Genomic DNA, 13,870 nt, shown 5'->3' on the forward strand with positions numbered 1-13,870 from the left:
CTCTTGTTTTCAAGACAAACAATATAGCGCTTCACACCATCTATCACTGTATGGATGTAGTATGTTGAAGCCCTCACATACAATTACATTACAAACACACAACAAATTATCAGCAACATATACAAAATAACTACAATTATTCAACAATTTATCTACAATATCTGTTAATATTTTAGTTTGATGCAATAATTGATTAGATGTTATTGGATATAGCTTACTTTAAGCTTCTGCAATAATATTTTGTTGTCCTCCAACTCTTTGTTGTATTTTAACCCAAGGTATGTGAATGTACCCTTTGCTTTCAATAACTTTTCATTAGTCCAACGTTCAAGAAGAGTCCTCATGTACTCTAATAGTTCTACTATCGACAGCTCTCTTGCATCTCTTGTTACCGCATTCAATGACTCTGCAATTTTTGATGTCATAGTCTAAGTTCTGTTCACCGTAGCACGTACTCGAGACCATCTATGATAGCCAATATTGTATAAGTATGCTTTAACACGCGTGTCAATCTCTTCAATCTTTGACATTATTTCATTAAATTTATCAAGCGTGTATGATCATGCCGTGGCAAAGTACAATTCGCTTAACTTTAGATGACCTTTCTTGCACTTTGACCTTATATTTGTCCAAATATGTCACATGCAAGAATAATGTGGCATGCCGGTATAAACAATAGATGTTGCCTTCATGATACTCTCATTCCGATCCGAAACAACACACATATTTGGTTTTTCACCATATGCATGTTTGAATTGCTCAAAAAACCACTTCCTTGATGCGTCATTTTCTGAATCAACAATAGCATATGCCAGTGATAATATGCTACCTATCATATGTGGCAAAAAGGAATTCATTTTCTATCATAAAACTGTAGATAAGAAAAATACATACAAACAATAAATTTTCAACAATATATCTACAATAAATCTATAATATCTGCTGCATCCATTGTGCTAGTTGTTAGCATTATTCCCATGTATGCTGACTTCAAGAAGGTCCCATCAACTACTACAACTGGCCTACAATATTTCCAACCATTGATTGACATACTAATCGCAACAAATGCATATAAGAAACAGTCATCGTCGGTCTTCTTCAATTTAACTACGGACCCCGGATAAGTCTTGTCTAGAATATACAAATAACTAGGCAATCGACTGTAGGAGTCAGCAGGATGACCTCTCAAATATTCCAAAGTCTTTTCCTTTGCTCTCCAAGCTTGCATGTATGTTAAGTTCACGCCGTGTTCAGACAACATATCAGTTTGTATGTCTTTTGGTGTGTAAATTATCTTAGGATCAGCATATTTTGGTATAACCATGCCACCCACTACCATGGCAGTAGGTTTGTGTTGTATGTATGTATTGTTCATCAAAGAGCATGTGTACAAGCTGTTGAATTTTCGAACCTTGAACATTGCTGAATAATTTATGCTGGTGGACTTGAAGTGCCATGTACAATCTTCCCCAACACATACCAGGCAGTAGCTACAGAATAAAAACAATTTAAAAAATTGTATGAAAAATGTAGATACACAAAAAATAGGTTGTTTAATCATGAAAATATTATATTTAACAATTTATATACAAAAAAACTACAAATTATCTACAATTTGTGTACAAAGATATTACAAACACTGAAGAACAAAAAAATACAAATAAACTACAAATTAAACAAAGACATGATTTTTGACCATTGAACTGTTCGTACCTTCTAGCACTAGACCTTTTCACCCTAAATTGAAACTTGTTCATGACAGAATAGTGCTTCATTGCACTAGCAATTATTTGTTTGTCTTTGTATACTTGGCCTACTTCAATAACAGTTGGTGTATTTTGTGTTATGATTATACTTTCATATTCCACTATCGCCAGAGATGTTGGCATATCAATCAACTTCAGTGTTCCAGATGAACCTGCAATCAATTAAAGCTAAATATAGTTATGGTATATATTGTAGATATTTTGTAGTAAAATTGTAGAACAATGAAATTTAAGACTTACATATTCATAACAATTGATATACACATGTTATGTAGTTTTTATTTAGAAATATTATAGAAAAGTTGTAGAACAAATGAAATTCAATACTTATTTTGATCTACACATGTTATGTAGTTTTTTTGTAGAAATATTGTAGAAAAATTGTATAACGCATGAGATATAAACAAATTTCACCACTGGTATAACAGATCAAACCTGCAATTACGTTCGAAATAGAGATAATGCATTCTAATTCGAAATCTCGCACTGTTATACATAGCGGATACATTCCTAAGCTTTTATTTTCCTTTTTCGTCTCCATGTATACTCGAACTCCTATATCGTTCCTAATTTCCATTGGCGGACAATGTTCGTTGACAATGTATTTGATTTCGATTATTTTTTCTGATGTATCGATCATTTGATGATCTGTGATTGTAGAAATCGATTGGCTATAACTTGCATCTTCGCTGACTACAATTCCGTCGATATGAAAATCTCTATATCTCCCAAAGCTATCCCAATTACCATTTAGCTGAAGCATAATAGCTATTTTCGACATTATTGCGTATGATTTGGTACAATTGTAGATAATTGATTCGATTTTGCTTGTGAAACCAGAATATACAGTGAAAACAGAGTATTCAAATAACAGAGTATCGAAATTGTGAGAGAAACGGAATAATTTCAGGCTTAATTAATGGCGACTAATGCGTTGCAAAAAATTTCGGCAGAATCCTTTACTATCCCAAATTCTCGTTTCTTAAAAAAGGAATGTTACAGTAGAAAGGATTCTTGTTTAAAAGATTTGTATAGATTTTGTAGGAAAAACGTGTCCAGGGCGATAATATTGTAAACAAGGATATTTTTTGTAATAAAGTTTCATATAGTGTATAGGAATGAAATTTTCCCTTGGACTTTCTCTATGTTGCGGATGTACATGGACCGGATTGGTTCGATTTTTTATCAAAACCAAATCAAATCAACAAGATCTGTTTGGATTGGTTCGGTATTATCAGTTTGTCGGGGTTCTTTTTATATGAATATTATTTCAATCTTACTTTATTAAAGTTACAAATAAAGTATAAAAGTGAATATACCTTTAGTAAAAATAAAAAAAATTGACAAACATATAATCTATTAAAATATTCTTATGGGAGAATTTTTTTAGTAATACATGATAGTTATTTTCTTAGTTGTCTAACAATAATTTTTCATTAATGTATGCTTTCAAGGTTAATCGGATTTAATAATTAAATATAAAAATAAATATAAAACCTAAATAATGATATATTCTATTTAATTATAAAATTATTGAAATAACATTTCAAATTCGAAAAAGATATAAGAATTTAATAGATCTTGACATATGAATATGGAAGAATAAAGACTGACGCATTACAATAACACTTGGTAAGAAAATGATGATACAACCCATTATTTAAAGTAAATAAAAATAGACGCACTAATAATTTTATTAAAGCCATGAGAGAATCCCAAATATTTCTAGATATTTTTTTTGAAGAAAATTCTATATAAAGTCTTAAAAGTATATATAACAATTACATATTTATATGTCGGCTTGTTTGAGTTTTTTTAATCAATATCAAACCTAATCTGGTTGTTTAATGAATTTGGTTTGACTTTTCGTTTTGGTGCATTTGAACACTCCTAATTGCGGTGATGTTTCAAACACCCAATTGTAACCTCCATATTTAGGATCAATGTTTTAAAAGACGCGGGCGTGAGGCGAGGCGTTTTACCTCTGACGAGGCAAGGCGTAAGCCCTGAGACATGGGGCGTAAGTCCCACGGATCTTTAAATTTTACTAATTTCAAGAATTTTAAGATAGTATAAAATATAAAATAATTATTATAAATTACATTAAAATCACAAAATTATAACAAACAATCTATTTAAAATATTTATAAATTATAATTTAACTATGAATAATAAGAAAAGTATGGCAAATATCATAATATGCAAATTAGTTGCAACGTCGTTACAACTCAAACATCAAAAGTAATGTATTCGATACGAAATCTTATATGTATCTCTTAAGGAGTAATGAATCTTGAAAGAATTTCGATATTAAAATTTGATATTTTTCTTAAAATACTCCTTTTATTTAATATGTTTTCTATTTGTAAGAGAATTTATATAAAAACATAATTCACAATTTAAATATGATTCTCTAGCATCATTTATTTTTAAGTTTCAACAAGTTAATAAAGTGACACATAATTCACCATACAATATCATGATAACTAATTATTTGTAAATAGTTACTAGCTAATACTGCGCTATTAAATTAATAAGTATTGTATCTCATAAACATGAAAAAAGAATATTTAGAAAAATAATTATAAAAAAATTATGGACTATTATATAGTAAAGACATGACAAAAGTTAATAAATAAATAATTTTTAAATGAAAGATTTGTTTAAAATTAACTATCATATCAGTCTTAGTGGATAACGTGCAATAATTTTATTTTAATTATGACATAAACTTAATGATTTATGATTAAGAAAAAAGTAATTGTGAATAGTAAACGATTTATTAATAAAATTTGACGATTTACAAGGTTAGTTACATGCAATTGCATAAAGTTCTATTAGGCGAGCCCAGTACGCTGGGCGTTGGGCGTGTTCGGGGCGTAAGCCCCGATGGCCGAGGCGTAAGTCTCACGGAACTAAGCCCCACACATAAGCCCAGGGGCGTTTTACGAGTGCTCCGTCCCGGGGCGAGCCCCGGGGAGTCCCAATTCTGCCTTTTAAAACAGACTTTAGGATAACTATGGAGATGATGGTAACTATAATTAACTACAAGTACTAGTCGAGATGATGATAACTATAATTAACTACAAGTACTCTAGAACTAATTAACCAACTAAAATATTCGCAAACTAGAAAATAACTACCCGAACTACATTAGTGCCAATTAAACCAACCTAAATCATGCATCATAACTCATAAGCCGCCCAACCAGCAAGTGGAAAAGGAAAGAAAATGGAGAAAATTGCAAATCCTTCAGCAAAACTTATCTAATGCATCAATAGGTTCAAAGAAAATATGATATTATTTTTTTTTTTTTTGAAAATAAAGGCAATAAATTTTCAGATGAATAATAAGCGGGCTTTTTGTCCTTGTTTGGTACTAATGCTTTAGGCTCTTTATTTGTGTTTCTTTTGTGCATCAAATGATGAATTCGTCATATGTATTTTTAGTCTTAAAATTTGTTTGGAGTATATGTTGTGAATTTGAGTTGGTCTCTTCAAATTCTAACTACGACCTTCGAAAGGGAAAAGGGGCAAGTAAACCAGTAATAATTAAATAAACTTTTAGAGAAAGTACAATCTGATTTACTTTTTTTAATAAAAAAAATTGACCAATTCCATTAGCTAGCAGTGAATTTTTAAATAGCACCAATTAGACTTTGAACGTGCATCCACCTAAACGAGCCACAAGTCATCCCCGTATTTTGCCACATACGTGGGTTCGGTCCTCCGAAGCCTGTTAGAGCTTATAGCCTCCAAATTTTTGCTCTTTTTTATTTTAATTTTTCATCTTGAAAAGGTATTATTGAGACATTGATGGCTTACAACCTAGCTATAATGATTTGGTCATAGCCATCACGAAAAAGAATTTCCTAGTAGACATGATCTGTTGCAATGAAAATTTATCTGCACATGATATTTATATTAAACCAACAAGATATATATATATATATATATATATATATATATATATATATATATATATATATATATATATATATATGACATATTTACCCATGAACTTTTATCACATAATGATGCATGGTTAATTAATATATATTTTTATAGGTCACATATTTGAATCGTGGAATCAGCCACTAATATTTGCATTGGGCTAGACTGCTTACATCACACCCGGGATGAGTCTTTTTTCCGAACCCTATGTAAACGCAAATTGTTTGTGTACTAGGCTGGCTCATTGAATTACTTAATGATGAAATAAAAAAGATAAAGGACAACATTGTTAATTTCAGCAGAACAATATATGATAAAACAAAATTAAAAAAATTAGCTGTTCTTTGCATAGACATCTCAATTTGTTTTATCACATACAACGAGAATACATTTCAGATTCTTTTCCTGAATGAAGTGTTGACAAACGTTTTACAATAATGCACCATACTGTAGCATGTTCTTGTGTTATATTAGACTTCATAAGGAGTCAATAACGTGTAATTGTACTCAATTCAATATACAAATCAAAAACAAGTCAGCTCTTACCGAGTCGAGACTAATTTACAATATGTAAAAAAAGAAATGCAATTTGCAAAAACAACTCGAATCATAAAATGAAAGTAAACTTATCAAGGGGTGTGGTTCAACCGTCAATAAAATGAGAGAAAATTATAGAATTTAAAGTTCAAATTTCAACAGAGACAAAAAATATTATATTATTTCTAAATTTTGGTGGACAAAGTTTTTAATACTTGTGCAGAGAGGCGGATTTAGAATTTCTATAACACATGTGTATACTATAGAAAAGAGAAAAAAAGTATAAATGTGGGAATCTCCCTGTTCCTTTGGGAATATAATTCAATATTCAAGTAGAAATGACATTAGATAGCCACTATTAAGGGCTATTATTTAAGAATTAGCCTATGCATCCTAAATTTCAGTTATTCCGTTCAAATTTTTGGCACAAAAAAATCCTGAATTATCCTGAAGTTAATATTTTTAGTTTAAAATATATGACAGAATAAGTACTGGCTAATCTCTGAATTGCATCGCTGAGAATGGCTATCTGTGCACTTGCCCCCAATTATCAACCAAAAGCATGTATGCTAGTAGATAATATTAGGCCAATTTTTAAAAAAAGGCATACATAAAATACCTAATTTGGGGGAAAAGACTAGGAATTTACGTGTCCCATAGTCCAGCTATAAATTCGTCCCTGCTTGTGTAGCGGTGCTAGTGGTACAACCATATAGGTATCTAGTAAAATACTCTCTCCGGTTCACAATAAGTGACCAATTTACTTTTAGCACGCCCATTAAGAAAATACTAAAATTCTATACAAAAATACCTACTATGACTAAACTACCCCTAAGTAAACATTTAATGTAAGGAGTAAGAAAACTTTTTAGACAAATTGAATTCTCTCTTGATTACATAACTGAACACTTATTTTGAACCAAAATGAAAAAGCAAATTGGTCACTTATTGTGAACGAGAGGGAGTAGTTTATACGAGCATGGCCGGAACACCACCATTATAAGAAAAAGAATTATATAATGAAAATAAAAAAAGAAAAAGAATAAAAGGACAGCGGAGAGAAAAGGAAAATGTCCTCTTTGAGAAACCACCGTCATTGGCGCGTTTGGATTATAAAATATGATAATCTTAGTCAAACTATTATGTCCTCATTCAACAGAGTTATCTATAAAAAGCAGAATCTTGCAAGAAAGAAGACATAAATTTTTAAGATACTAGCAAATATTTCAGCAGTTTATACAACCTAATTGTAAAATTTGCTTATTAAAAATGGCAATGCTAAGAACATTATTGAGCTTGGCAGCCATAGCCATGGTGTTTGGTTCAGCCATGGCTGCAAATCACACAGTGGGAGGTAATAGTGGATGGAGTCAGGGCGCTGATTATACAACATGGGCTGCATCAGAAACTTTCTTAGTTGGTGATAATTTGAGTAAGCCATTCCCATTCCATAATTCACCAAATAAAGCTTATACTACTTCTTAGCACTAATGCATTTTTGCTTTCTTATTGTTTGGAAATATTGGGTTTTATGATTGTTATAAGGTCGTTTAGATGACATTCCGTCTAAATACAGTCTTAAAAGTTCTTTCTTTTCACTTTCTCTTGGTCAACTTCCCCTGAGGGGGGAGCTTGGGTTGTGGAGCACTTTCTGAGTCAAACATTAGTTGGCGCAAATTTCACTAGAACACACTTTTAGAGGCAGAGCCAGGATTTGAAGTTTATAAATTCGGGATTCTAATCTTTTTAGGTTACTGAATTCTAAATTTTTTAAGATAAATAAAGTTTGAACCAAACCTACTGGGTATAGCCGAACTCATACGGAACATGATGGCTTCGTTCTGCCCACCTTTCTTGGTAATATAATGAGGAAGGGCTAATATCCCCGTCTTGATCCTCAGTCATTTTTTTTCATGAAGAGGACGAGTCTTCATCATCTTGAGGTTCCTGCGGTTTGTGGGAGGTAGGGGCGGAGCTAGAATATGGATTCCAGGTTTGGCCGAATCCAAAAGCTTTTGTCCAAATTTTATATGTGTCTTACAAAATTCATTGATTATGTACAAGTTATTAACTTAGAACCTAATAACCGTAAAGGATCAATCGTGCATGTTTTGTCAGTTATTTTCAACACGATTCAAACCTCTGACCTATTATTAGGTTTGGAAGTGATTTACAAAATTTCAATGAAAGTCAAACCCCTTTCATTCTCAAACTAACTAATATCTTCTATTTTGTTTATCTTATTGACAGTATTTTCCTATGGTCTAAGCCATGATGTGCTTGAAGTTACAAAAGCTAATTATGATTCTTGCTTGACAACAAATGCAATATCAACAAATGGTGGAGGAATGACTGTCATTACTCTATCTTCTCTAGGCAAGAGATATTTCATATGTGGAACTGGTGGACATTGTGCCTCAGGAATGAAACTTGAAGTCAACACAATTGCCACAGCTTCTCCACCACCTGCAGCCGCACCTCCGGTTCCGCCACCGGCATCTACACCTTCCACCAACCCAGTTGTCAGTTCCCCTACTAAATCCCCTGCTTCATCACCATCTCCCAAATCTTCAGCGCCGTCGCCAAAACTTGCACCTAAAATTTCCCCTGCTAAATCCCCTGTTAGTGGTCCATTATCTCCTAATGTTGAGGCTCCTGCATTGCCTCCATCTGATGCTTCTGTACCAACACCATCTCTTCCGTCGTCGGCGAACAAACTCAGTGTCATTGCTGGTTCCACCGTGGGATTTGGCTTTGCTGTTATGATGATGTTCTTTCTTTATGCCTTCATACAAATCTTCATTCGGGATGTCCTTTTTTTTTTGAGATTGTTTCAATTCTGTATCATGATTTTCCTCAATCTTGTGTATCATGAGCATATTCAGTATATAGTGAGCATATGGATGTGCAATTCGGGACAGAGTAAATTTGATTGTTGACGATTCTGGTGATACCAAAGCCAGATAATTATTCCAAATCTTGACTTGTTTATTAACTAGAGGCATTAATCTAGGAAAATACTGTACCATGGCTAAAAATTAAAATACTAGCGATGATAATTAGTCATCAAATTCGTGAATAATGGAGTTAGAAATAGTGTTAAAGGTATGATAACAGATATATCACAGCATGAACGGCCTGTGATACTCGTACCAGGATAGTTAGAACCATTTGTAAGAGATTGTTTCACCTCTTCCTAGCTGGCAAAATGGAGCAGAAAATTGCACAATTTTACTACAGGCATAGAACATCGACCAAACATAAAATATCGAGAGTATACGTTAGTAATTGGAAAGAAGAGCTTTCAATCCCTTGGTCTTAATGTAATTTCTAGCATCATAAACCTCTTCTTTTTTTTAATTAAAGACTAAGGTCACGAAAAAGAGTAATTCATTTATTTTCCACTTGCACTCTTATCCTATTATTATTTACCTTTTCTTCAGAGGAATTTTTGGTCTTAAATCATGAAACACGTCTTTCATAAATAAACTGAAAAATAAATTGAAAAGGAGTACAACAATGGAGATGCGGGGTATCGATCCCCGTACCTCTCGCATGCTAAGCGAGCGCTCTACCATCTGAGCTACATCCCCTTGATATAACATTTTCGTTTTATTTTTTACTATTCCATTCAAAATGGCCTTTAGTATAGGCATAGAAGTATAGAACATAGAGCAAACACAAAATATAAAGAGTGTACATATAATGAGTAATTGTAAAGAAAAGCTTTCAATCCCTTGGTCTTAATGTAATTTCTGGCATCATAAACCTCCATTTTTTTTAATTATAAACTTCCGTTTCTGACTTTTTCTTTTTTGACGCAATTAAGGCTGTACTAAATTCCAATTGTGCAAGAAAAGGACCCACGCACATAGATCGCTTGAAGAGGAAAACTAAAGACTAGGGTCACGAAAAAGAGTAATTCATTTATTTTCCACTTGCACTCTTATCGTGTTATATTTACCTTTTGTTCAGCGGAAGTTTTGGCTTTAAATCATGAAACACGTCTTTCATAAATAAACGGAAAAGAAATACAACACTGGAGATGCGGGGTATCGATCCCCGTACCTCTCGCATGCTAAGCGAGCGCTCTACCATCTGAGCTACATCCCCTTTGATCCTAAAATTTTCATTTTAGTTATTACTATTTTGTACTCAGAATGGATACCTCTTCATAACTTTGTTATTTCTGATTTTACCTTGGCAAAACTCACATTGCTTTCTTTTTATATTCAGTAAATCTAAATTATTTGATCCCGTAAACTTGGTATTGTTATTATTTACTAGCCATTAACTAGTCCCGCATGCTCGTTATTTGCCTAATTTTCTTTTTTCTTGCTCTTTACTAACCCTAGAGAGGACAATATTTTTATGAAGTGAAAAATCGAGCTCTTCCTAATCAATGAGGGCATTCCCTTTCTTCCAACAATATTGGCATTCCAAAATACTATACTTCTTCAAATGAATTATTTTCGTGTGCTTTAGTTAGTTGAAATATATGAATTCATGGTAGAGTTGAAATTGCGGACGAACAAGTTGTTTCACTGTTCAACGTAACTGGCCAAGCTTTTTTTTTGGGCCAAAAGTGCTTTTTTTGGCCAAAAACACTTTTGGCCAAAAATTGAGGTGTTTGGCCAAGCTTTTGGAAGGAAAAAAAGTGCTTTTGAGGAGAAGCAGAAGCAGAAAAAAGTAGCTTCTCTCTAAAAGCAATTTTTAAGAAGCACTTTTGAGAAAAATACACTTAGAAGTAGTTTTCAAAAGGTTGGCCAAACACTAATTACTGCTAAAAAGTATTTTTCTAATTAATTAGCCAAACACAAACTACTTCTCACCAAAAGCACTTTTTTTAAAAGTACTTTTGAGAAAAGTACTTCTCAAAATAACTGATTTTAGAAGCTTGGCCAAACGGGCTATAACAAGTTTAAGATGACTTTCTAGGTTAATTATAATATTAGTTTCATGCTTTACCAGGAAGTCCATAACCATTATGACTTGCCACACCAAGTTAAAATACCAAATATTGGACATCACAATCTTCTATTTTTTGGCCAAAATTAGTGCAACGGGAAACACATAGGTCATTTAATAAGCTTCTCACAACTAAGTATGCAATTGTCATCATTTTAAAACAAAGAGTTAATATCCTAAAACCCGCCTAAACTATATAATCTTTGTCAGTTGCTTACCTAAATTATCGCCTGTCCCCCAAAACCCCCTGAACTATATCCCCTTCATAATAAAACCCCCTCATCGCATTCTTACTAGTACATATAATACGCGCTCTAAATTATTTTTAAAATCTGTCATGTGACAACCTACGTGGATATTTGTTTTAGCTTAATCTAAAACACAGATTGATTTTAATATTCTTTATTATATCATTGTAAAAATTTACATGATAAAAAATAAAAAAAGGGGCTAGGATTAAAACTAGTGGCTCAATTGTAAAAAACTCATTTTCTCTTAGCTCTCATCAGATAATGGCTACACCTCTCAGTAGCGATTTTCTCCATTAATCTTGGTTCTAACCTCAATTGCTTTGTATATTCTTGTTTCTGTTTGAAAATCAAGATAAAAACTAGGATTCTGCTCCTCAATCGGTATAGAAGGCCGGTTAGGGATTTGACAAGAAAGAGCGAATTTCAGGTGAAGAAATAGAGAAGAAAGGTGAAAAATGGAGAAGAAAGGTAAAAAGATGAGGAAGGAAGGTGAAATATAAATAAAAAGATGAGAAAATAAAAAGAAATATAAATTTTAAAAAAGGAAGGCTAATAAGCCATTAAACACTGTTAGGTGGGCCATTTTAATGGCATTTTTTGTTATTTATCTGTATTGCTATAAGTAAATAAAATAGTAATCTTTCTGAAAAATAAAACAGAAAGTTAGTAGAAATAATTCTGAAAAATAATATTCGAACTTCAAAATAATTTTTGAAACGTTGAAGGAACAAATCGAGCCCACTGAATACACAATGTGTCCTTAAGGAAATTATTCCCCTCAAGTACCCGAGGTTATAGAATATATCCTCCTAGGATAGAACAATTTAACTCACCGGAGTGTTGGTACCAAAAACGCCGATGATCAGCGAACCACTCGATGACAGCAAAACACACTGGAATTTTAGTGCAGAAGAAGAAGAAGATAATTAGAAAATTTCGTAAGTAAATATTCTGGGATTTGAAGGTCTATTTATAGCCAACTTGGTGATGTTTCTGAAGAGGTTTGCAACCTTTCAGAATAATCATGACTGTTGGAACAGGTGTGACCCTCTAAAGAGGTTTGCAACCTTTCAGAACAGTCATGGCTGTTGGAACATGTGTGACCCTCTGAAGAGGTTTGCAACCTTTCAGAATAGTCATGGCTGTTGGAATAGGTGTGACCCTCGGAAGAGGTTTGCAACCTTTCAAAATAGTCATGGCTGTTGGAGTAGGTGTGACCCTCTGAAGAGGTTTCAACCTTTCAGAATAGTCATGGCTGTTGGAATAGGTGTGACCCTCTGAAGAGGTTTGCAACCTTTCAGAACAGTCATGATTGTTGGAAATTTTTTGCGGGAAATTTAAAACGAATTTAAATTAATCCGGGAAAGAAAAACGGGCTAGACCGGACCGGGTCGCGGGTCATCCCTCCATTTCTTTTTTCACCATTTTCTATTCACACCTCTTTTGTTATTATTTATTAAATAACAAATCCAACAATCCCCCACATGAATGGGGAATGGCTATAAACTTAAAGGAATGCACGGATGTGTGTGTGTTTTACAAACAAGAATTGATTGCATCTGGATAAGTAGGTTTCCCTTTGAACTTTCCGTAGTGAACTTATATCGGATATACTCGGTCAATCGGTAGATTTGATATCTTTGAACCGTCGAGCTTTGTTGTATACCTAGACAACATAAGTCACATAATCAATCCTTAACCATCTATGGTTCTCACGGTTGTGTTCGTTTCAGCCATGAACACCGCCTGGTTTCATGAGTGCTTAGAGAATGGGCCTTTACTTTCATTCTCCTTGAAGCGGCTTACACTTCACACTCACATAGGTGATTCCTAAACATGTAATCCTAAAGACACATTATCTGGTCATATCCTGCCAGACTTAGCAAATCATTAAAAATCTTTAAGCTTTATTGGCTCATCAAAAAAGCCTTAATGCTTTACCTCATTTTTGAACATTGTCTTCATCACGAGAATGGGTTGAGTTAGTTGACAATGTTGAACTGTCATTCATAACTTTGTTTGATCTCTTTGAACCTAGCTCTTGGGATCTCCGGTCTGCTAGGTAGAGTTACCGCCATGATGACTTGTCCTAGGCCTTTAACCCCATTCCCTTTGATGATCTTTCAACTGCCTCTCTAGATAGGCCTTTTTAAGTGGATCCGACACGTTATCTCTTCAGGTAACGTTCTAAACTTTTGTAATGCAGGTTCGTTTTCTTAATAGCAAATGATGAAAAGTTGGGCATGTTTAGATAGCTTCAAGCAATTTTTCTCAAAAGGATTTGCTGAATGTTTGAATGCCAAAACCTGCACATTCATAACCAGTTTCATAGTTGTACTTTAAATAGTCTAGTTTATTTTGTTTTTGACCCTACCTATGTTCCTCGTTGTTAGTT

The 13,870-nt window shown here is 33.2% G+C and overlaps 1 protein-coding gene and 2 non-coding genes across 3 annotated transcripts; 1 reads left to right on the plus strand and 2 right to left on the minus strand.

Annotated features, from left to right (window-relative positions):
* Positions 1 to 7,446: 7,446 nt before the first annotated feature.
* Positions 7,447 to 9,233, plus strand: LOC109219492 (uclacyanin-3-like). Its single transcript, XM_019383957.1, has 2 exons — positions 7,447 to 7,688; positions 8,507 to 9,233. Exons 1-2 carry the CDS (start codon positions 7,526 to 7,528, stop codon positions 9,193 to 9,195), a joined length of 852 nt encoding a protein of 283 aa, XP_019239502.1. The 5' UTR covers positions 7,447 to 7,525; the 3' UTR covers positions 9,196 to 9,233.
* A 543-nt stretch (positions 9,234 to 9,776) lies between these two features.
* TRNAA-AGC lies at positions 9,777 to 9,849 on the minus strand. The gene has a single exon. It is a non-coding gene; the product is annotated as a tRNA-Ala (tRNA).
* Positions 9,850 to 10,296: 447 nt separating this feature from the next.
* On the minus strand, positions 10,297 to 10,369 carry TRNAA-AGC. Its single transcript has one exon. It is a non-coding gene; the product is annotated as a tRNA-Ala (tRNA).
* Positions 10,370 to 13,870: the final 3,501 nt, after the last annotated feature.

The sequence above is a fragment of the Nicotiana attenuata genome, unplaced genomic scaffold (assembly GCF_001879085.1).
Source record: "Nicotiana attenuata strain UT unplaced genomic scaffold, NIATTr2, whole genome shotgun sequence".
Classification (NCBI taxonomy): domain Eukaryota; kingdom Viridiplantae; phylum Streptophyta; class Magnoliopsida; order Solanales; family Solanaceae; genus Nicotiana; species Nicotiana attenuata.

Coding starts and splice junctions, on each gene's coding strand:
- LOC109219492 (XM_019383957.1), top strand. CDS start 7,526: ATGGCAATGCTAAGAACATTATTGAGCTTGGCAGCCATAGCCATGGTG. Junction 7,689..8,506: donor CTTAGTTGGTGATAATTTGA/GTAAGCCATTCC, acceptor TCTTATTGACAG/TATTTTCCTATGGTCTAAGC.